We start from the raw sequence: 25,950 nt of genomic DNA on the forward strand, positions 1-25,950 counted from the left end.
TAAGGACTTACCAATCCTGGACAAACACCGTAAGTCAGTTTGCCCCTTTCTAACTGGTGCCTCTTGTTGGGGTCTTTAATAGGGTTGCCACCTGTCCAGCATTCACCCGGACAGTTCGGGTTTGGAATCATGTGTCCAGGTTTCAGACTGCCTGAAACCCGGACACTTTATTTAGCCTGGGCTATGGCTTACCAGCAGGGTTTCTGGCTTAGAGTGTGTGTTACACCCTTTCTCACTGCTCAAAGCCAGCACTGACAATCCTCCCCCCCCCCCCCCCCCAAACACACACACAGGCGGGAGAGGAGAGAGGGCTCGATTTACACCTCTGAGCTCACCATCCATCCCTATCTGTGACTGAAGTCTTCCCCTTCTCTCTCCCACATCTGAGTAAGTACACTAAGGCAAATCAGGGCTCTCAGAGCAACTCTTAGATCAGAGTTCCCCTTTACACCAGAGGCCACAGTGTTTCTCCTTACATCAGAGTCCTCAGTGTCCCCCCCCATAAATCATGGTTCCCAGAGCATCACTTATGTTATAGGCCCCAGAGTTCCCCCTTACATCAGAGTCTGCAGAGTCCCCCCTTACAGTGAAAGTGAACTCTACGAGTTCAGATGTAAAAGGGGAACTCTGTGGACTCTGATGTAAAGGGGGACTCTTGTTCTTAACTTCATATGACTAGAAATGTTATTTAATAGAAAAATATATGTATAGTTTATACTATTAAAAAAAAATTGCTGTGTGCCACTAAAGTGTTCGGGTTTGACTTGAAGAAAAGGTGGCAACCCTAGTCTTTAACCGGACGGTTAAGCAACTCCCGGCGGAGCTCCGGGAACATGTAATGACCCCGAAGACAAGATGAGGTCAAAAATACATTCAGTTTATTCAGGGAAAATCCCAAGCTTCTATACACTTCTAATAAAAGAGGTAGACCACTTGAAACGAGTCTGAAGAAGAGTTAAGATCACACAATACATTCCAGCAACGTTTACAAGTAATGCCGCGTACACACGATCGGAATTCCTCGTCGGAAAAAGCTCTGATGGTTTTCCCGTCGGAATTCCGATGGAATTCGGCTCAGACTGTCTTGCCTACACACGGTCACACCAAATTCCGACCGCCAAGAACGCGGTGACGTACAACACGTACGACGGGACTAGAAAAAGGAAGTTCAATACCCAGTAGCCAATAGCTTCCGTCTCGTAGTTGAATCTAGGCTTGTGCAATACGTTTCGTAACGAATCGAAATTCGGCCGAATTTTGCATCCGAATGTCCGAATAAAAAAATAACGAATAACAATGAATACGAAAGAAATATAACGAATGAATTTGAATGAATTCAACATGATTCGGTAATTCTTTATAGATCTAATGAAACAAAAGGTCAGCTCAAAAGTAAAGCTAATGCCCCGTACACACGACCGGACTTTTCAACATCAAAAGTCTGACGGAATGATTCCGGCAGACTATTCGATCGTGTGGGGGGCTGCAGCGGACTTTTGATTTGCAAAAGTCTGACAAACTTTAGAAATGGAATATGTTTCAAATTTTTCCGACAGAACTCTGCCGGACCCAGTTCCTACCGAAAAATCCGCTCGTGTGTATGCTAGTCTGACGGACTAAAACCGACGCTAGGGCAGCTATTGGCTACTGGCTATGAACTTCCTTATTCTAGTCCAGTCGTACGTCATCACGTTCCAATCCGTCGGACTTTGGTGTGATTGTGTGTGGCCAAGTCCGTTCATTCGGAAAGTCCATCAGAACTCTGTCAGAACTCCGTCGAAAGTCTGTCAGACTTAGTCCCTCGAAAAGTCTGGTCGTGTGTACGCGGCATTATAGTCCAATCAGCTAATTAATTTTGTGCCGGACGATGGATTACTGGCAAAGTGCACTCCTGAGAACTGAGTGAGAAGGGTGTTGCAGTGCAGAATCGCAAAAAAGTGCTCTGGTCTTTGGCCAGCCAAATGGTCCCAAAATAGCGTCAAAAGTGTCTGATGTGTCCGCCATAATGTCAGTGTCCTGATAAAAATCGCTAATCACTGACATTGAGACGAGGGAAGAGAACGCGTTGGTAGCTGCTTTCCTAGTACCCTGAGCCTGGGTGAGAGAGGATGAGGAGGATGAAGAACACGGTCACACCAAATTGCGACCGCCAAGAACGCGGTGACGTACAACACGTACGACGGGGACTAGAAAAAGGAAGTTCAATACCCAGTAGCCAATAGCTTCCATCTCGTAGTTCAATCTAGGCTTGTGCAATAAGTTTCGTAACAAATCGAAATTCGGGCCGAATTTTGCATCTTTCGGACATTCGGATGCATCCGAATGTCCGAATAAAAAAAAATAACCAATAACAACGAATACGAAAGAAATATAACGAATGAATTCGGATGAATTCGACATGATTCGGTAATTCTTTAAAAATCTAATGAAACAAAAGGTCACCTCAAAGTAAATCTTATAGTCCAATCAGCTAATTAATTTTGTGCCGGAGGTTGGATTACTGGCAAAGTGCATTCCTGAGAAGTGAGTGGAGAAGGGTGTTGTGTTGTATTTGAGCCGAGGAGAAGAGACGTTGCCATTGTGTGTGTTAAAATATTAAATAAACCAGGGGAATTTAATATTAAGTTTTATATGTATAAATCATTAAGAAACGTTGGTACCCGTGGAATAATGTTTTTTATACTTTGTTTGAAAAAGGAAAAAATGTAAATAAAGAATAAAAAAAAAAAAAAAAAAAAAAGATTCAATAAACAAACGACTTTCCAAACTACGAATCATTATCACGAATGTCTATACGTACATAAATAGCAAATTTCAACAAACTAATTAATTCGACACTCTACGAATAATAACGAATTATCCGAAAACGCATTAATGTATCATAACGAATATAACAGAAAGAAATGATGTATTTTACGAATGACAAATGAACCGAAAACTAAACTTAATTTTCCGTTGTGCACAAGTCTAGACTTGAATCTGAGCAATGCGTGAGTTTTGGCGCGTCGGGAATTGCATTACACACGATCGGAATTTCCGATAGAGAGTTTTTCCATCGGGAATATAAGTTGCAGCCTAGCGGCCCGTACACACGATGCGAATATCGTACGACCGATTGTATGACCGTTTCCGCTTACTAGTCGCAAGTAGAAATTGAATAGCTAAATAAAGTCACGAAAATTCTCGTACGACAGAAAAAAAAAAAAAATCGGAAGTGATGTCATGTGTTGTAATTTATTTGTATTGAATTTTCGGACGGTAACTATACTGACTCACTGAAAATCGCACGATCTGGAATCGTACGAGGACATTTTTTTTTCCGAATAAGATCGGATGAACAGTCGTGATCTGCTGATCTGCTGTCGAAAGTAGTGTACACACGATCCGAAAATCACACGATCCTTCCTCGGAGGACCGCATTCGTACGCTATTCGGATCGTGTGTACGGGCCATAACTGCAGCAGATGGAGAACCTTTATTTTGGGCCAAGGAGCCATGAAAGATGGTCCAGCCTGTGGTGACGGGTGGGGGTACCTGGCTTGGCGGGTTGGGCCGCGGTGAATTCTTCCTCCAGGTGCTGATGTCCCGTCTCGTTCCTCCTGTGGGCGCTGCTCTCCATTAGAAGATTGCTGGACAGATATGACGCCGTGCGTACGGCCAGATCGCTGTTACCTGCCGGGTCACAGAACAAACAGGGGGCTTAAAATAAACCCACCATTTATTAATCCAGTACATCGTTTCATCTGAAATCACTAAGTAAGGAAATAAATACAATGTAACAATAATGATGATACATCATATTTCTCAATGAAGCTTCTGAGTGGCTACAGCGGTGATATAGGACATGTCAGCACTTGTGGCCCGGGGGGGCGCAGCTGGATGGGGAGAGGCACCGGGTGCGTCCACTCAAAGTATATCTTTTGATTGCAAAGAAAGAAACAAATAAGAAAAAAAATATGAAAATTCAAAAGTAATTAACTATTACTAATTACTAAATTATAGGTATCGGAATTTCCTTTCAAATTTGGCTGTTAGTGAATGTAACGAATACGAATTTATCCAAAGTTAGAAATTATCTGAAATAACGAATAAGCCGCACCTAAACAAATGGAATGGAGCGAATTAATAATAAATAATAATAATAAAACTTTTTTAAATTATTATTATTGTTATTTATTTGTATTAATTTGTTACATTCCATTTGTTTAGATGCGGCATTCTTTATATCAGATAATTCGTAACTTTGGATAAATTCGTATTCGTTACGTTCACTAACAGGCAAATTTGAAAGGGGAATTCCAATACCTATAATTTAGTAATTAGTAATAGTTAAAGTGGAGGGCCACCCTGAAAAAAAAAAAAAAAAATGAAAAATTACAAAAAAATCTAAAAAAAAAAATGAAAATTTTTTTTTTTTTTACTTACCAGAAATGCCTGTTGCTAGGCACATAATCCTAATCTTCCTCTTCCTCCTCCGCGGAGATCTTCTTTCTTCTCTCCTCCGTGCGGCATCTTCTGGGTAATGGGTCTGTCCAGAATGGGTCTGTCCAGAATGGGTCTGTCCAGAACACAGCGCGTCCCATTCACAAAGCTCTGCGCGCGACTCGCGCATGCGCAGTGGGAAACGGGCAGTGAAGCCGTACGGCTCCACTGCCTGTTTCCCTTACAAGGAATGGCGGCACCGGGACCCGAGAGCCGAGGGACGGGGCGGCCGACATCGCGGGCGCCCTGGACAGGTAAGTGGGCTGATTAAGTCAGCAGCTGCAGTGTTTTTTTTTATTTATTTTTTAAATGGCCCTCTGCTTTAAGTTATTATTAGTTAGGTACTATTTCAGATTTTCGAATTTTCGAATACCATTTTTTTTTTTACGTTTTTCAGGTCATTCATTATAATTGCAAAGAAAGAAATCAGAAAGAAAATCTGAAAATTCGAAAGAATAACTAACTAATAATAACTATTAAATTATAGGTATTGGAATTTGCCTATCAAATTTGGCTGTTAATGAATGCAACAAATACAAATTCAGTCAAAGTTCCAAATTATCTGAAATAACGAATGCCGCATCTAAACAAATGAAACGGAACAAATTCATAATAAATAAAAAAACGTTTTTATTATTATGATTGTTATTTATTATTATTATTAATTTGTTACGTTACGTTCGTTTAGACGCAGCATTCCTTATTTCGGATATTTCGTAACTTCGGATAAATTTGTATTCATTACGTTCACTAACAGTCAAATTTGAGAGAAATTCCAATTTTCTAATTTGAAATTTACGAATTTTAGAATTTATGAATTTTATGAATATTCAGAAAAAATTATTAAATGTTTTTTTTTTTTCGTTTTTTTGTTTTTTGGGTCATTCCTTATAATTGCAAAGAAAGAAAGAAATAAGACAGAAAATCTGAGAATTCGAAAGAATAACTAACTAATAATAACTAACTATTAAATTATAGGTATTGGAATTTCCTTTCAAATTTGGCTGTGAATGGACGTAAAGAATACGAATTTATCCGAAGTTCTGAATTATCTGAAATAACGAATGCCGCATCTAACAAATGTAACGGAAAGAATAAATGATAAATAATAATAATAATAATAAAACTTTTTTATTATTATTGTTAGTAATTATTATAAATGTGTTACATTCCATTTGTTTAGATTTGTTATTTTGGATAATTTGTAACTTCGGATAAATTCATTACAATCACTACCAGCCAAATTTGAAAGGAAATTCCAATACCTATAATTTAGTAATTACTAATAGTTAAGTAATTATTAATTAGTTGTTATTTCAAATTTTCAAATTTCAAATTTCCAAATTTTCGAATTTCCGAATTTCCGAATTTTACGAATATTCGGAAACAATTATTGAACAGGTTTGTGTTAATTCAAATACTTCCGAATTAACGAATTTGTTGAAATTCGATAAAAAAACGAATTCGGAACAAAATGAACTGCACTTGTCTGTTTTTTTAGAGAGTGAGATCCAAGTCTATGACTGGTTAAGACGGTGATTTTCTGCATTTATAAGAAAAATCACAAAATTTATTTATAGAAGATATCATATTCTAATGAAAGATATAAATAAATAAAATATGTTATGTACATACAAAATGGTGCACTTACTTGTTAGGTAGCAGCCCAGGCTGAGGGACACATTGTCGAATGCAATGATGGAATCTGAGTCCTTGGACCAGGAGGCCTGGATTTCCAACCAGAACCTGAATAAAGGAACCAGAAAGACTTGAAGGTCATCAGAGTCCGCTGCTCTGTAAACGTAAAACTGGACCATTCATATTTCCATCCATGTTCATATCATTCTACCATCCCTATTACTCGCCCCTTATATACACGACCCTTCTGAGGGAAGATTTTCAATAACTGGTTATAGTAAATTTGTTATGAGATAAATATTGAAAATTCTAGGTTCCATGTTCTCCTGAAGCCTCTCTTGCCACCCCTGTAGCAGAAAACCAGATTTTGTTCTGGGTCCCTATGAGTAGTGCTTGTCTGTTGGCCCTGCTGGTTGAATGAGAATGGACATGGGACCTATCCCGAGGATGGACATAGGACCTATCCCGAGGATGGACATAGGACCTATCCCGAGGATTGATATAGGACCTATCCCAAGGATGGGGAGGAAACCTGTCCTCAGGATGGACATAGAAACTATCCAGAGGATGGATATAGGACCTATCCCAAGGATGGGGAGGAGACCTGTCCCGAGGATGGACATAGGACCTATCCCGAGGATGGACATAGGACCTATCCCGAGAATGGACATAAGACCTATCCCGAGAATGGACATAGGACCTATCCCGAGAATGGACATAGGACCTATCCCGAGGATGGACATAGGACCTATCCCAAGGATGGACATAGGACCTATCCTGAGAATGGACATAGGACCTATCCTGAGGATGGACATAGGACCTATCCCGAGGATGGGGAGGAGACCTGTCCCAAGAATGGACATAGAACCTACCCTGAGGATGGATATAGGACCTATCCCAAGGATGGGGAGGAGACCTGTCCCCAGGATGGGGAGGAGACCTGTCCCCAGGATGGACAGAGAACCTATCCCGAGAATGGACATAGGACCTATCCCAAGAATGGACATGGGACCTATCCCGAGGATGGACATGGGACCTTTTCCGAGGATGGACATAGGACCTATCCCGAGGATGGACATAGGACCTATCCCGAGAATGGACATAGGACCTATCCCGAGAATGGACATAGGACCTATCCCAAGGATGGACATAGGACCTATCCCAAGGATGGACATAGGACCTATCCTGAGAATGGACATAGGACCTGTCCCGAGGATGGACATAAGACCTATCCTGACAATGGACAGAGAACCTATCCCGAGGATGGATATAGGACCTATCCTGAGGATGGGGAGGAGACCTGTCCCAAGAATTGACATAGAACCTATCCCGAGGATAGACATAGGACCTATCCCGAGAATGGACATAGGACCTATCCCGAAGATGGATATAGGACCTATCCCGAGAATGGACATAGGACCTATCCCGAGGATCGACATAGGACCTATCCCAAGAATGGACATAGGACCTATCCCAAGGATCGACATAGGACCTATCCCGAGAATAGACATAGGACCTATCCCGAGGATGGACATGGAACCTATCCCGAGAATGGACATGGGACCTATCCCGAGGATGGACATAGGACCTATCCTGAGGATGGACATAGGACCTATTCCGAGGATGGGGAGGAGACCTGTCCCAAGAATGGACATAGAACCTATCTCGAGGATGGATATAGGACCTATCCGAGAATAGACATAGGACCTATCCGAGAATAGACATAAGACCTATCCCGAGAATGGACATAGGACCTATCCGAGAATAGACATAGGACCTATCCCGAGAATAGACATAGGACCTATCCCGAGAATAGACATAAGACCTATCCCGAGAATGGACATAGGACCTATCCGAGAATAGACATAGGACCTATCCCGAGAATAGACATAGGACCTATCCCGAGAATAGACATAAGACCTATCCCGAGAATGGACATAGGACCTATCCCGAGAATAGACATAAGACCTATCCCGAGAATGGACATAGGACCTATCCCGAGAATGGACATAGGACCTATCCCGAGGATGGACATAGGACCTATCCCGAAGATGGACATAGGACCTATCCCGAGAATGGACATAGGACCTATCCCGAGAATGAATATAGGACCTATCCCGAGGATGGACATGGGACCTATCCCGAGAATGGACATGGGACCTATCCCGAGGATGGACATAGGACCTATCCCGAGGATGGACATAGGACCTATCCCGAGGATGGACATAGGACCTATCCCGAGGATGGGGAGGAGACCTGTCCCGAGGATGGGCATAGGACCTATCCCGAGGATGGGGAGGAGACCTGTCCCGAGGATGGGCATAGGACCTATCCTGAGGATAGGGAGGAGACCTGTCCCAAGAATGGACATAGAACCTATCCCAGGGATGGGGAGGAGACCTGTCCCGAGACTGGGCTGGGGAACCGAGGATAGGTATGGGAGCCGTCCTGAGGACGTGACAAAGACTAGGAAGAGCAAAACTGGGAGTTTCCAAATTCATAAATCATTAAAATTTTGACAAAATGTCTTAATTTTTGTAAAAAAAATACAATGAAGTCAATAGGAAAGGTGATATTAAAGTGGATTGTTGGGTATTTTAAGGGTACAATGGACTTTAAATGACTCAAAGGGATACAGAAGCTCCTTTCCACTATCCTCAATTTACTCTTCTGCTAAAAACAAGCAGATTTTCTTTTCAATCATATTTCACCTAAGCTGTTAAAGAGAGTTTCACAATTTGGCAAAATTATACTAATCACTAAAATCGATAATTTCTTCATGAAAACAATTATTGAGCTGAACCACTTGACTTATTCCTATTGTGGACCCACCATGAGGATGGGGGAGGGGGTCCCTTCTGTGGATGGCGTGGGGACTAATTCTTGCTTAGTATGGGAAGGTGTTCTGCGCAGAGGGTGGGGTAGGGACCCATGCTGCGGATGGAGGTGGGAACCGGTGCTAAGAATAGAGGGTGACCTGTGCTGAAGGTAAAAGGGGACACCCACGCTAAGGATTGGGAAAGGAACCATGCTTAGTATGGGAAGGGGCCCAGTGCAGAGGGTGTGGTGGGGACCCATGCTGAGGATGGCGAGGGGGCTCTTGCTAAAGATTAAGTGGAGACCTGTGCTGAGGATCTGAGGTTTAAGGGGGGGGAGCAACCTTGGTGAAGATGGGGAGGGGACCCATGTTGGGGATGGGCAGAGGACCTGTACTGAGGATGGGGAAGGAACACATAATGAGGATGGTGAGGGAACCCATGCTGAGAATAGGTAAGAGACCTGAGCTGAGGATGAGGAAGGGACCCACCCATGATGAGGATGAGGATGGGACCCATGATGAAGGTGAGGAAGGAACCCACCCATGATGAGGATGAGGAGGGGACCCATGATAAAGTTGAGGAAGGAACCCACGATGAGGATGAGGATGGCTGAGGGGACCCATGCTGAGAATAAATAAGAGACCTGAGCTGAGGATGGGGCACAAACCCACCCATGATGAGGATGAGGATGGGACCCATGCTGAGAATAGGCAGGAGACCTGAGCAGAGGATGGGGAAGGAACACACCCATGATGAGGATGAGGAGGGGACCCATGCTGAGAATAGGCAGGAGACCTGAGCGGAGGATGGGGAAGGAACCCACCCATGATGAGGATGAGGAGGGGACCCATGCTGAGAATGGGCAGGAGACCTGAGCTGAGGATGAGGAAGGAACACACCCATGATGAGGATGAGGAGGGGACCCATGCTGAGAATGGGCAGGAGACCTGAGCTGAGGATGAGGAAGGAACCCACCCATGATGAGGATGAGGAGGGGACCCATGCTGAGAATGGGCAGGAGACCTGAGCTGAGGATGAGGAAGGAACACACCCATGATGAGGATGAGGAGGGGACCCATGCTGAGAATAGGCAGGAGACCTGAGCGGAGGATGGGGCACAAACCCACCCATGATGAGGATGAGGAGGGGACCCATGCTGAGAATGGGCAGGAGACCTGAGTGGAGGATGGGGAAGGAACCCATGCTGGACACATTCACTGCAAATCTGTGTTTAGTTTCACTGGTACACTCTTTTGTGCTCCTCATTCATTACCCATAATGCTCTTTGATTAGGAACAGTAAAAACCTTCTTAGAGCTACACCCTTGGGTAATGTGGGCTGTATATATAAAAGTGGCACGTAAGCCAGTGCCTGGGGTGGCATGGATGAAGGGGGCAGCATAAATGGGGGTGACTATATTCAGCAAGAGAACCTTTTATGTGGAATTGTTCTAGCGACACGCACCTCTCCATCACATCCTGCAGGGGGAGCACCAAACGCTGCCAGACTCCCAGTCCCCCCCCATTGGTGAGGTGCCAGAGGGTTCTGTATTTTGCCCTCCCAGTTCTATTATCGTGAAGCCGAACCGATATATTGCCATGCAGGAAACCGTCCAGAAGGAAAGACATTCGTAGCTGCAACAAAACAGAAGAAACTGTCAATATATTCTTCTTTTAGGGAAGCTGCCAGTCTACATACAGGCTCTACCACTGCTGACCGCGTTATCTGAAAATACCAGCTGCCTGACTCCCATGCTGCTCCGATGGCTTTCAGTAGTTCCTGAGTCACGGACCGAGAACAAGTAGATTCGGAGTTCTGTTGTCTCTCTGACTTTCCTGGCCAATAACTGCCCCAAGTCTGTGCCTAAGAAGATAGTGAAGCCACTGGATCAGCATAACAGCCAGGTAACTAGTATTTTCAGAAGCAGAGATCAACAATGTCAGGTCTCATAGTCCTCTCTGCACAGGTTCCCTACAACATGGACACAACCAAAGCTGGACATTTAAACCCCAGAGTCACTGCTGTGACTTAGCCCTTGTACGCACGGTCGGATATTCCGATGGAAAATGTCCGATCGGACCGTGTTGACGGATAATCTGACTGTGTGTGGGCTCCTATTGGACCGTTTCCATCGGAATATCCGACGGACCAAGTTTTAGAGCTGGGCTATAACATTTTCCGACAACATGATCCGATGGGACTTTGTCCGATCGTTTGTAGAGAATTCCACGCATGCTCAGATCAAATTCCTAGACCAAAGCTATTGGCTACTAGTCTGAACGTAGTCCCGTCGTAACGAAATAACGTCATCACGTTACGTATGATCAGATTTTCCAACAACTTTGTCCGACCGTGTGTATGCAACACAAGTTTCGGACAAAATCTGATGGATTTTGTTGTCGGAATGTCCGACCGTGTGTACAAAGGCTAATGCACTTGTATATGTAAACTTCAGCTTGAGCTATTGGACCCTATATACAAAAGGCTTTGTTCAACATAGTAGTTAACCAAGAATTCTGAAAACACGTGAAAAGGGCCAAGGGGGCCACCTGTTGCCTTTAAATGAGAATACAAAATATTAATATGTTCGGTGGCTGCCGTCTCTTCTGTCATGTGATGCACAGGATTCTCTTCCTCCTTTTCCTTCCTCTGGTGGTGGGCGGTCCTTGTTCCTGTAATGATCGGCGCTTGCGCGTTGCAGTAATGTGAGCACAGGGTGGCGTGCTGATACACCTCTAGAAGGCGGTTCCTTGATGCCCTGGGCTCACAAGAAGTGGGTTCAATGATCATTTAACATGAAATCTGAACAAAGCCTATCCCTCTATAGTGTTTACTATGTCTCAATCCAGAGCACTGAGTGTCATTTCTGTCTGCTGCCTCCTTCCTCTGCTATCTGCATGAGCCACTTCTGACCAGTTTTCCTGACACCAAGGGATAAATGGTGACAGGGGAAGAGAGCTCCAGCTGATTGACAGCATCAGCTCTTTTCCAATATGCTGTGTGGAGGGGCTTGGGGGGGGGGGTGTCTCTTATCTCCAATCAGCTCTCAGAGCTCTCCTCACTGAGTTCTGCGGAGTATTCAGCTCTCCGCCCCTTTTTAATCGGAACTCTCAGACAAGCTTTATAATTCAGCACATCGCGAAGACTGCAGATAAATGTAGGAGGATTTGTTTCATCTCTGTACATCACTGGAGGACTGAGTATATGGAGGGTTTACAACCACATTAAGCACTGCTGGGCTGCTTATTCTTTTGCTGGAAGTGGAGTTGGGCTTCATGGTATAAGTAGTGATGACTCAAAAAATGCCGCACTGCAGTTTGCCTTTTAATGTTTTTTTTATTATATTATAAAGTTCTGAGCCTTTGTAACACGTTTAGACCATAGTCGGGGGCAAACCTTTTTGCTTTTCCCCTATTTCTCAGCTTCCTCGTTATTACAATATCTGTTGTAAGTCATATTTCTAAAGGCACCATGAAAGCGGCGCACAAATGATTGTCCACATGGAATGACCTGAGGCAAATTCAATCGTCCCCCTTCCTGAGCCCAGCACCCCCCCCCCCCCCCCCCCAATAACCAGATTTCTATAGAGCCGCCATAGATGCTGATGGAGGAGGAGAATCTGATTTTGTTAGACTTGACACCAAAATAGCTTCTGCTTAATAGACAGTTTATTTCCTCAATCTTCTCCGAGAACAAAAGCTTATTGATAGGCTCTGAAGTGCTGGGCAATGCACCTTTCATAGCGCAGAAAATGAAAAGATGTTGCTAGAGCTCGGAAAACAATCAGTTCTGTACATCTCTAGGTCTCTTGAGTATAGTTCACATTGTGCAGCTACTGGAACTCTTATGCTCTAGACAATTCCTGGAGGAATCCCAAATCCATCAGCTCCAGGTGCTTCCGAAAATCATTTAGCTCAAGGAAGCTCCAGAAACCTTTAAGCTCCATAAAGCTTTGAGCTGATCTCCAACCACAGCAGCTTCAGGAGCTCCAGAAAGCTTCAGTCAGATCCCCAAACACCTCTACTTCCAGGTGGACCTACAAAACCTTCAGCTTCAGGTGCTTCCGGAAATCATTTAGCTCAAGGAAGCTCCAGAAACCTTTAAGCTCCATAAAGCTTTGAGCTGATCTCCAACCACATCAGCTTCAGGAGCTCCAGAAAGCTTCAGTCAGATCCCCAAACACCTCTAGTTCCAGGTGGACCTACAAAACCTTCAGCTCCAGGTGGTTCCAGAAAACCTTCCACCACTTCAGATAGCTTCACAAACACTTAAGTTCTACCTGGAAAGCTGCTTCACAAATTATTATTTGATTGTAGCTAGACATGTGCACTTCATTTTGGTCCAAACTTAAATTCAAACAAGTTTTTGGTTATTCAGAGATTCGGATGTATCCGAATCTCTGAATCAAATAGTAAAAAATGTTGAAATTTGCTTAGTTTAGTTTCGTATATTCGTATAACTGGGCCAGGATTGTGGGGAAGAGGCCCTTCTCCCCATCAACATGGGTCTGGTAAGGATTCTGGGGGGAGGGGCCTCACCCCGTTTTTATTTTATTTTGGCGTGGGGTTCCCCTAAAAATCCATACTAGACCCGAAGGGATCCCACGCTTTTCAGAATTTTTCTTTTTTATAGCGGCAATTCTGTTTTTTACATTCAGCTGTCAGCGGGTAAAGCCCACTGACAGCTGATGAGTCGTCAGTTGTTAAGGACACGACGGCCGACTTCCCAGCCTGCTCTATTCTTCAAACAGAATTCAAATCGGTTGATCATTTTTCCACCGCTCTGAACTTGAGTTGGTCTGAAAATTTGGAATTTCTTTTGAAAATTAATAAATTAAATGAAACAAAACAAATCAACAAAATGAAATTAGTAACATAACGAATCTATCCAAAACAAAACAAATGTTTCAGTGAGGCCCGGAGTGAGTGGAAAGTAATGGAGCTAGCAGAGGGCCGGCATGACAGGAGTGAGAAGGGGACATCAAGGAGTTAAGGATAACCGGGGTAAAAGTGGGGAGAGGAGGATTGGAAGAAATGGAGAGGGGCGGGGTTTTGTTTATTTATTGGATAGGGGGTTCCCTGGGCAGCATTGCAGGGAGAAGTCTAGCCAGGGAACAGTTACCCTCCCTGTTTTTTTGTGTGCTCATTTTGCTGTATTTCAGGTGCAGTGCAAGAAGGACATGTCATGGCAGCAATGACGTTGGCGGTGGTGGTCTTTGATGGTGGCAAGATAACCTACGAGATGGAAGTAAGGGGGGTCTCATCGGTGGTATGGGCCCTCTGGTGTATTCCAGCTAACCTGGTTTATTGTAATGGTTACACTGCGGGTAATGGGTTGTCTCCGAGCTGGTGTTACACAGCTGGAGGCTTAGTATGGGAAAAAGGCCTGCGGTGTAGAGGTGGAACAGAGCGAAGTTGGGAAGGGCTGTCAAAGACCACCGGGGGGGGGGGGGGGGGGCAACTGATAGTTGGAGTTTTGTTATGTAAAAAGATTGCTATATATTTTATTTTTGAATAAAAAGGCTGCTATGGCAAGTTATACTCCATTGCTTACTTCACTCAATTGTGGTCTGGTTAACTGTAGGTAAAGTTAAGTGGGGTGTAAGGGTGGAGTATAGGTGGTCCTTGAATGCCTCCTATGGTCACCTGTAGTCTTTGGCTTTTTGTGGCGTTTGTAGAATCCTTGACTCTCCGTTGATTGCAGCTTTTATATTCTTGTCCTAGATCCTGGGAAGGTTTATGCTCTAAGTGGACAGCATCCCCCCCCCCCCCCGAGGAAGCCCAGATTGATGGCGAAACATGTGGGGAACCACATCAAACTTGCTTTATCCAAAAGGACTGTACTATATGTACTCGCTGTGATATTGATTTTAGATATTTTTTAACTAATGTTAAAATAAAATGTTTTTCCTTTAATATTTTCTTCTGATCTATTTCCTAGTACAAGCACCTTATAAATCCCATACATACTCCAATATCTTATTACTGAACAAGTGTCCTAATAGTTCCTATTGCCTCAGATGTGACACCATGGCTGTGATTAAGGCTTACTGCCGAAACGCGTAAAGCCACTGTACGTTGTACACTCCGCTCGTTGTAATAAAAGTGACTTTTGTCGGAAGGACGAGTTGCCGGCTCTTCACCTTATACCTTCATGTTCCATTAGTGTTGGGGAGCCACTCTGAGCATGAGCAGTCCACCTCCGCAGGGAACCTGTCTGGGCGTTGCACTTTTCTTCTCATGAATGATTCACAAGTTTGTGACAGAATTTGAGAACCCCAGTAGGAAGATCTTAGAAGTTCTAATCTCAGCTTCACCCACCTACCATTCCACCGTTACTGGCAGCATTAGCACCTTCACACTGCCAATCCCAGCCAGAAACGTTTCCCCCATACAGAGAAATGAGGAGGATTCTGGAAATGCGGTTCATCGGCTAATATTCACATTACACAATTCCGAAGGGAGCTGTAAAGATATTGCGATGCCGGCGTCGGTTTGATTACCGGCACACAAACAGCCGATGAATGGAGGAGCGCGGCTGCCGAAATGCGTAAAGCCACTGTACGTTGTACACTCCACTCGTTGTAATAAAAGTGACTTTTGTCGGAAGGACGAGTCGCCGGCTCTTCACCTTATACCTTCATGTTCCATTAGTGTTGGGGAGTCACTCTGAGCGCGGTCAGTCCACCTCCGCAGGGAACCTGTCTGGGCGTTGCACTTTTACCGGCACACAAACAGCTGATGAATGGAGGAGCGCGGCTGTACTGAGCGTTTCACGGGAGCGCGGATCTCCTCAATGGAGGCCCCTGTGGGGGGGGGGATTGCTTTCTTTTCTATGTAAAATTTTGTTGCTGCCGTTTTCTATACCGCCAGTTGTAGTTCATGTATTATTCCTGGCGGCGGTGGCTGCCCGCGCTTTATTTCTGGAACAAATGACAGTGTTTTGTGTCGTCAGTTTTATACAAAGCCGGCAAAGTGCAGACAAATTAGAGGTGAGATGTAATAAAGGGCGGAAATAAAGGGAGCGCAACGTAAAGTCGGCGCAGGTAAGAGGGTTCCAAGCCGAACGCCGGGCGGATATAAAAAAACCCACCAATCAGTGCGGCTCTGGAATCATTCACCCCTTCCCGTCCAGCCCTTTAATAGAGGCTTTATGCAGGGGGCAGGAAGGATGGGCCAATCATTTGACCACTGCAATTGGCTGTTACAGTGGTCACATGATCGGGAGCCGGTCCCACCGGTTACTTATCAGTAGAAACCGAGAGAGATTGCTGACAGCGTAGTCACTGGGCTTGGAGCGCAGAGTGAGCGCGCTCTCAGCACAGAAAGCTCTGCCAGGCATGGACGGGGTTAATATGAGTGGCTGCGCCTGTTACAGGCACTCTTCAAAACTGATGACTATGCCCGCCCATTCCCTCCCCCTCCTCCATTCATAGAAGCTGTGCTATCACGTCCTGGGATGCAATTTGCTCTATGAATGGAGGAGGAACCTTCATGTATTGGCCCATCCTCCTTAAAGTGTCATTAAACTCAGACTATGAAAAACTCCCCTTACATGCTATATAACAGTGTATGCATACTCACAAAGACACTAAAGCATTCATTTTGGGTACAGTGAAATATACCTGGTTGATCCTGCCTTCAGCTGTCCCTCTTGCCTTCTCTGTGTCCCCACTGCAGGCTATTGTGCAAACCAGCTGGTGTCCTCTATGGAGCATACTCCAGTTTCAGTTCCCTTCTAAGCTCTCCATTTCCTCCTTTTTCTTATGTGTGCATGTGAGTGTATACACAGTGGTAAATGACACCTGCCCCCCTCCTCTTTCTCCATGTGCTCCTATTGCTAAACACTATGGGGGCAGGGTATAGTATACTGATTGATTATATTTACCAAGAAACTTACAAAAAAGTTCAATATTACTAGAAATCAGGATTACATATATCCAATGTAATTGCTAATATCTGAAGTAAACAATAGCCTTGGATGCAGATGCCATCCGAACAAAATGAAAGCTGGTGTCAGTCATCTCTGACTCCGCCCACACCATATTAATGCACAAAAAATACACATTTGATGTTCAATAAAGATTTTTAGGGAGCTATAAAACATTTTTTTTTATATATATTTATAATTTGAATTGCTATTCTGAAACAGTTTTTTTAGTCATGTGACCGACACAGCACCAATCAGGGCTGGGCAGACACAGACTCATACTGCAGCAATAGAAGCCCCTCCCCCAAGGATCTTTCTCTGTAGATACCAAAGACGGATGTTGGCAGAAACTTGTCTTGCATACACGCGGGTCACACAAAGTTGGTCGGAAATTCCAAACCTCAAGAACGCGGTGACGTACAACACGTACGACGAGCTGACAAAAATGAAGTTCAATAACCAGTGCTGCTCTTCTGCTTGATTCCGAGCATGCGTGGAATTTTGTGCGTCGGAATTGTCTACGCACGATCAGAATTTGCGCAAACGGATTTTGTTGTTGGAAAATTTAAGAATCAGATCTCAAATTTTGTGCAATGGAAATTCCGATGGAAAGTGTCCGATGGAGCCTACACACGGTCAGAATCTCCGACAACAAGCTCCAATCGCACATTTTCCGCCGGAAAGTCCGACTGTGTGTACGCGGCATTAGAGGATTTAAAAAAAAAAAAATACAGCGGCTTGATATATATGATTTATGTGAATGAATTATGGCAATTACACTTCTCTGTTTAGTAACACTTTAATAAATAACAGACATGTTTCCATGTAGTCACATGACTTCCTTTCCTATAATAGTGATGAGTTGGTCAGTCTTCATTAGGTCAGCGTTCGTTGGGTCAGTCAGTCTTCGTTGGGTCAGTCTTCGTTTGGTTGGTCAGTCTTCCTTGGGTCAGTCAGACTTAATCAGGTTGGTCTTCATCGTGTCGGTCAGTCCTCGTCGTGTCGTTCAGTCTTTGTTGGGTCGGTCAGTCTTTGTTGGGTCAGTCAGTCTTCCTTGGGTAAGTCTTCATTGGGTTGGTCTTCACTGGGTTGGTCAGTCTTTGTTGGGTTGGTCTGTCTTTGATGGGTTGATTAGTCTTCATTGGGTCGGTCAGTCTTCATTGGGTCAGCCATCATTGGGTTGGTAAGTCTTCTTTGGGTCAGTCAGTCTTCATTGGGTTGGTCAGTCTTTCTTAGGTTGGTCAGTCTTCATTGGGTCAGCCATCATTGGGTTGGTCAGTCTTCATTGGGTTGGTCTTCGTTGGGCTGGTCAGTCTTTGCTGGGTCAGTCAGTCTTCATTGGGTCGGTCAGTCTTCCTTGGGTAAGTCTTCATTGGGTTGGTCAGTCTTTGTTGGGTTGGTCAGTCTTTGATGGGTTGGTCAATCTTCATTGGGTCAGCCATCATTGGGTCGGTCAGTCTTCATTGGGTCGATCAGTCTTCATTGAGTCAGCCTTCATTGGGTTGTTCGGTCTTTGTTGGGTTGGTCAGTTTTCATTGGGTCAGTCAGTCTTCATTGGTTCAGTCTTCGTTAGGTCTGTCAGTCTTTATTGGGTCAATCTTTGTTGGGTTGGTCAGTCTTCATTGGTACTGTCTTTGTTGGGTCAGTTCAGTCCTCGTTGGGTCAGTCTGTCTTTATTGGGTCGGTCTTCATTGTGTCGGTTTTTTTTGTTGGGTCGGTCAGTCTTCGTTGGGTCGGGCAGTCTTCATTGGTATGGTCTTCGTTGGGTCGATCAGTCTTTATTGAGTGGGTCAGAGTTTGTTAGGTCGGTCAGTCCTCTTCGGGTCAATCAGTCCTCATTGGGTCCACCAGTCTTCATTGGGTCAGTCTTCATTGGGTTGGTCAGTCTTCGTTGGGTCCACCAGTCTTCATTGGGTTGGTCAGTCTTCGTTGGGTCGGTCAGTCTTCGTTGGGTCGGTCAGTCTTCATTGGGTTGGTCAGTCTTCGTTGGGTCGGTCAGTCTTCATTGGGTTGGTCAGTCTTCGTTGGGTCGGTCAGTCTTCGTTGGGTCGGTCAGTCTTCATTGGGTTGGTCAGTCTTCGTTGGGTCGGTCAGTCTTCGTTGGGTTGGTCAGTCTTCGTTGGGTCGGTCAGTCTTTGTTTGGTCAGTCAGTCTTCGTTGGGTCGGTCAGTCTTCATTGGGTCGTCAGACTGTTTAATTCCAGTACAGCTTTTCCATTATGGTCTTTCTCACCTGGCAGGTGGCGTTCTTCAGGGGGGATGGGTAAAGCGCGTCGGTCATAACAGAACTCTGCGATAGCAGTGAGTCTCTGGTGTTCAGGAAGAGCGCAGGATCCGCTTGGCCAAGAGAAGAGGAGAGAGATAATATGATCTGATTATAGTCAAAGAAACCAACGCTGACCATCCTCAATGTCATCAGATGATCGCTACCAATCAGTGACAACAGTAAAATGTGGAAAGAGATCAAATTAACGACCTACCTCCCAATTCTGACACTTCTCTCCTACATGTGAAAATAATCATTTTTTTGCTTGAAAATGACTCAGAACCCCCAAACATTATATATATATATATATATTTTTTTTTTTAAGCAGAAGCCCTAGAGAATAATATGGTGGGTGTTGCAGTTTTTTGTGTCACACGGTATTTACCCAACGATTTGTTTTTGTAAAAAATACACATTAATGAATATTAATGCAAAAAAACACAAAATATAACCCAATTATTTGGTAGGATATAAAAGATGATGTTACGCCCATAAAAGATCCCCAGCATGTCATGTCACTGTTCCCACAATGCCGGGAGCATGAAATTGTCCAAAATGTCTTGGTATGCTGAAGAGTTCCCTTCACTGGAACTGAGGGGCCAAGACCAACCCCTGAAAAACAACCCCCCCCCCAAATCATAATCCCACCTCCCCCCCGACACCAATGAATAAATAGAAAACCATATACCGGACTCTATACCCGGGGGTGATCCAGAGGAAGGTGGATATAAAACCCCAATAATGCGCGGTCCAACCACCACTTCCCGTAAACTGGGATCGGGTGCGGTCACTAAATCCCAGCCAGTCCTGTCCTCTATTAACTTCCCCCCCCCCCCACAATACACGGCTCATTACCTCCCGAGTCCTCCAGATTCCCGATCCTCCATAATGAGGTGTGGGGGATGGGTGTCCACCCGCAGCTACCATCCTCGAACATACAATAAAATCCTGGGGGGAGATTTCCTGTAGGTGACACATACAGAGAACATGTGAGATATCTGTACACCGGGGACACCTCTCATCATTGTATGAATGTTTCATTGTTACTGCAGACCGTCTGATCATAAAGAACAAATCCATCCCATCCCAATCCCCATCCCAATCCAATCCATCCCAATCCCCATCCCATCCATCCTAATCCAATCCCATCCATTACAACCCCCATCCCATCCATCCTAATCCAATCCCATCCCAATCCCATCTGAATCCCCACCCCAATCCCATCCATCCTAATCCAATCCCATCCAAATCCCCATCCATCCTAATCCAATCCCTTCGCCAATCCCATCCATCCTAAACCAATCCCATCCAAATCCCCATCCCATCCCAATCCCATCCCATCCCAATCCCCATCCCATCCTCTTCCAAATCCCACTCCCATCCATTATAATCCAATCCCATCCAAATCCCCATCCCATCCCATCCCAATCCCAATCCCAATCCCCATCCCATCCTCTTCCAAATCCCCCTCCCATCCATCCTAATCCAATCCCATCCCATCCATCTTAATCCAATCCCATCCAAATCCCCATCCATCCTAATCCAATCCCTTCGCCAATCCCATCCATCCTAAACCAATCCCATTCAAATCCCATCCCAATCCCATCCCAGTCCCCATCCCATCCCCATCCAAATCCCCCTCCCATCCATCCTAATCCAATCCCATCCCATCCAAATCCCCATCCATCCTAATCCAATCCCTTCGCCAATCCCATCCCAATCCCATCCATCCTAAACCAATCCCATCCCATCCCCAATCCCATCTCATCCCAATCCCCATCCCAATGTACTCAGTGCTGGATGGAGACTGAAGTCTCTTTATTGTTTGGGGGGAGGGGGTTCATCGGCCCATTTACACAATTAATTGTACACTGCCCTTTGCACCCTGCAAATCTCCTACTTCATAGTCCCACAGTCCATAGTCCCACATCCCACAGTCCATAGTCCCACATCCCACAGTCCATAGTCCTACATCCCACAGTCCATAGTCCACAGTCTGTAGTCTATGGTTCATAGTCCATCTCAGGAGTGGTGAGGAGGGGGAGTCGGGGGGTGTCTACACTCCTACACACATTGGGTCCATGGAGAATGAACAGAGCTGAATAGCTGCTGCTTACATCCACTTTACACACAGTATTTGCGCAGCATTTTTTAAAACAAATTATTATTATTTTTTTAGGAAGAATACACTTTTTTGAAAAAAAAAACACAATACATGACCCAATTTTTTGGTAAAATATAAAAGATGATGTTACGCTGAGTAAATAGATACCAAACATGTCACACTGTGCGGGACCGATGCGCGCGTGTGGGACTGATGCGTGTGCGTGGCCCCGATGCGTGCGTGCGGGACCGATATGTGCTCGCAGGACCGATGTGTGCGTGCGGGACCGATGCGTGCGTGCGGCACCGATGTGTGCGTTCACCTTTGCACGGGGGGGGGGGGGGGTGTGCGCTAAAATGTATGTTTTTTAAAATTATTTATTTATTTATAATTTTTGTTACACTGTCGCTTTATTGATTTATTTTTTTCTCTCTTTTTTAATTGATGTAAAAGTCTCTGTGACAGCAATAGGCAGTGACCGGTACTCTCTATGGAGATATCTGGGGGGGGTCAATGAGACGCCAATTCCCTTCTCTGCCCTTAAACATCAGGATCAGCGAGATCAAACGCTTCCCATTTTTAAAAACAGTGCCGGGAAAACAGGAAGTGATGTCTGCTGATTGCTTCCTGTTTCCTAGATCATAGAGGCGGACGGAGTGTTCCCGTTTTTGTTCTCCTCTATGATCAGCCTGGAGAAGGCAGCGCGTGTGGGGGGGGGGGCTTGGAAACCCCACCTACTGCTTGTAAAAGTGATCCAGCGGCTAGTTAGCCACTCAGATTGCTTCTTCAAGAAAGCCGACCGCCAGCTCTGTTGTGGTTCAGACGTGTCCGACTCTTCGCGACCTCATGGACCATGGAGTGCCAGGCTCTTCTGTCCTCCACTGCCTCCCGGAGCTTGCTTCACTTCATGTTCATTGTTTTCCATGATGCCATCTATCCATCTTGTTTTCTGTCGTCCTCTTCTCCTTCCTTGTTTCCCATCATCACTCCTCTCTTCACATTAGGTGGCCAAAGTATTGGAATTTCAGCTTCAGGACCGGTCCTTCCAGGGAATATTCAGGGTTGTCTTCCTTCAGGATTGACTGGTTTGGTCTTCTTGCCATCCAAAGGACTTTCAAGAGTCTTCTCCAACCCCATAGTTCAGGAGCTTCAATTCTTCGGCGTTCAGCCTTCCTTGTGGTCCAAGTTTCACAGCCATAGGTTACTACTGGGAATACCATAGCTCTGACTATACGGCACTTCAGTGGCGGCCCGTCCACCCGGGCGCAGCCCCCTCGATCCTCGTCCACCCCTATATGAATAATGGATAGATTCATGCATTGCGTGAACCTATGCTTGGCCGCAGCGGCCACCCCCTCTTCATTCGTCCGGTCCCTTACAGGACCCTGGGTGCCTGAATTACAGGCAGGGGGGTGTTTTTTTTTTTAAGAACCTGATTAGAACCAGAAGCTCTAATAGGCTTCAAAATAGGGTGGGCTTGGAGCGCAGAGCATTGTGCCATGAACCCACCCAGGTGTTACAACAACGAATGAATATGAATTTTTCGCTGTTGTAACACCGATCCATCAATCCGGCCAATCAGAAGCAGGTGTGAGACACGTTTTCTGATTGGATGAAAAGAGAAGACTCGCAAGTCGGATCGCCCCTGTTTGAACCGGCTAGTACATAAATTAATCGGCCTAAATTGCAGCACAATATATCGGTCGACCTCTACTGCTAATGATACCGTTCTCATGACTAAAATCCTGTATATAGTCCCTTATCACCTCCTCCAAGAGTTTACATACTATTGATGTTAGGCTGACTGGTCTGTAATTCCCAGGGATGTATTTTGGGCCCTTTTTTTAAATATTGGTGCCACATTTCTACACCCGGGCTACATCCAATGTAGATTGGTGCTACATCCAATCAGCTGGTACCCTACCAGTCAGTAGACTGTTCGTAAAAATTAGGAACGATGGTCTGGCAATTACTTGACCGAGTTCTCTAAGTACCCTCGGGTGCAAGCCAACTGGTCCCAGTGATTTATTAATGTTAAGTTTTCCAAGTCTAAGCCCTTGTACACACGGTCGGACATTCCAACGGAAAATGTCCGATCGGACCGTGTTGTCGGATAATCTGACCGTGTGTGGGCTCCATCGGACTGTTTCCATCGGAATATCCGACCGACAAAGTTTTAGAGCTGGGCTATAACATTTTTCCGACAACATGATCCTATCGGACTTTATCCGATTGTTTGTAGAGAATTCCGATCGGACAAAGTGCCACGCATGCTCAGATCAAATTACGAGACCAGAGCTATTGGCTACTAGCCTGAACGTAGTCCCGTCGTAACTAAATTACGTCATCACTTTGCAAACGATCGGATTTTCCGTCCGTGTGTATGCAACACCAGTTTCGGACAAAACCTGAAGGATTTGGTTGTCGGAATGTCTGACCCGTGTGTACAAGGGCTAATTCTGTCCTCTGTTAGCCATGGAGGTGCTTCCTGTGATGTGTCAGTGCTGGGGGGGGGGGGGGGAGGGGAAGCAACTGATGGAACGCAGCTGCATTGGATTAGAGAGGAGACATCCAGGGTCTAATAGACCCCGGGTGTCCCCATAAAGAGAACCTGTCTCCTACATGCTATCAGATAGGAGGCTACTGGTCCTCTATGTGATAGCAATAAAAGTTATGTAAAAATAAATAAAAATTAAACCAAAAAAATGTTTTAAGCATATAAATAGACATATAATAATTTATAATAAAAATACATTTATAATAAAAATAATTTATAATAAAAATATAATTTTTTAGAGCCCCCTCCCCACATACACGCCCACACCTACAAAACATGCGTGCGCGGGGCACCTACATATGAAAACAGCGATTGTCCTACACATGCCAAATATCAGTGTGCCCGCCAGATTGAGAGCGATAATTTTAGCATCGGTGCGCAATTCTAAACTGATGCCCCGCAGGAGCTTTTAAAACATTGCGGGCGTTAGCAATTTTAAGGTTTGACACGTTGGGTATCTATTTACTCGGCACAACCTCTTCTCTTATATTTTACAGGAAAAAAAAATGAGGCAATAAATTGCATGTATGTGCCCAGAAATGATCTTTAACCCCTTCAGCCCCCCGGAAAGATTTACCCCCCCCCCCCCTTCCTGACCAGAGCACTTTTTGCGACCCAAACAACATTTACGTCCTTTTTTCTCCCACAAATAGAGTTTTCTTTTGGTGGTATTTGATCACCTCTGCGGTTTTTTATTTTTTGTGTTATTAACAAAAAAAAAGAGCGACAATTTTGAAAAGTAAAGCAATATTTTTTACTTTTCGCTATAATAAATATCCCCCAACAATATATAAAAAAAAAATGTTTTCCTCAGTTTAGGCCGATACGTATTCTTGGTATTTGATCGCCTCGGCGGTAGGGTTGCCACCTGTCCAGGATTCACCCGGACAGTTCGGGTTTGGAATCATGTGTCCAGGTTTCAGACTGCCTGAAACCCGGACACTTTATTTAGACCAGACTATGGCTTCCCAGCAGGGTTGCTGGCTGCAGTTGTCTAAGCTTAGAGTGTCTGTGACACTCACTTTCTCACTGCCCAAAGCCAGCACTAACAATCCCCCTCCCTCCCACACACACAGATGGGAGATGAGAGAGGGCTCAATCTGCACCTCTTCCCCCCACCCCTATCCCCCTGTGTCGTCCCACACTCCAATCCCCGGTGCCAAGTGGTGAGTGAGCTCGCCATCCATCCCTGCCTGTGTCTGAAGTCTCCCCCCTTCCCTTTCCCGCATCTGAGTGAGTACACTAAGGTAAATCAGGGTTCTCAGAGCTCCCCTTACATCAGAGTTCCCCTTTACACCAAAGGCTACAGTGTTTTCCCTTACAGAGTTCTCAGTGTTTCTCCTTAAATCAGGGTTCCCAGAGCATTGCTTATGTTAGAGTCCCCATTGTTCTCCCTTATATCAGTGTCTGCAGAGTCCCCCCTTGCAGTTTAAGGGAACTCTGCGAGTTCAGATGTAAAATGGGAACTCTGTGGACTCTGATGTAAAGGGGGAACTCTTGTTATTAACTTCATATGATTAGAAATGTTATTTAATAGCAAATATATGAATAGCTTATACTATAAAAAAAAAAATTGCCATGCGCCGCTAAAGTGTTCGGGTTTGACTTGACGAAAAAGGTGGCGACCCTACTCAGCGGTTTTTATTTTTTGCGCTATAAACAAAATAAGAGAGGCAATTTTGAAAAAAAAAAAACACATTCTTTTTGACTTTTCGCTATAATAAATATCCCCCAAAAATATATAACAAGAAACTTTCTTTTTTCCTCAGTTTGGGCCGATACGGATTCTTCTACATATTTTTTGTTAAAAAAAATTACAATAAGTGTATATTGATTGGTTTGCGCAAAATCTATAGCGTCTACAAAATAGGCGGATAGACTTATAGCATTTTTATTATGATTTTTTTTTTATTAGTAATGGCGGCGATCTGCGACTTTTATCTGGGCTGCGACATTATGGCGGACACACTATTTTGGGACCATTGTCATTTATACTGCGATCACTGCTATAAGAATGCACCGATTACTGTGTAAATGACACTGGCAGTGAAGGGGTTAACCACTAGGGGGGGGCAGTGAAGGGGTTAAGTGTGTCCTAGGGAGTGATTCTAACTGTAGGGGGGGAGGAGCTATACCTCACATGACAGAGATCACTG

General features: G+C 44.7%; 1 protein-coding gene across 1 annotated transcript in view; it reads right to left on the bottom strand.

Moving 5' to 3' along the window:
• LOC143990067 (ALK tyrosine kinase receptor-like) overlaps positions 1-25,950 on the bottom strand; it is a gene marked incomplete at its 3' end in the record, with an annotated part of 272,016 nt that overhangs the window by 109,393 nt on the left and 136,673 nt on the right. The window contains 5 exon segments of the mRNA XM_077490277.1: positions 3,535-3,672; positions 6,134-6,228; positions 10,404-10,573; positions 19,101-19,204; positions 19,989-20,096. Of these exon segments, the coding sequence (XP_077346403.1) occupies positions 3,535-3,672; positions 6,134-6,228; positions 10,404-10,573; positions 19,101-19,204; positions 19,989-20,096 (615 nt within the window).

The sequence above is a fragment of the Lithobates pipiens genome, unplaced genomic scaffold (genome assembly GCF_037356315.1).
Source record: "Lithobates pipiens isolate NorthernLeopardFrog02 unplaced genomic scaffold, aLitPip1_a1.2 Scaffold_18, whole genome shotgun sequence".
Taxonomy (NCBI): Eukaryota; Metazoa; Chordata; class Amphibia; order Anura; family Ranidae; genus Lithobates; species Lithobates pipiens.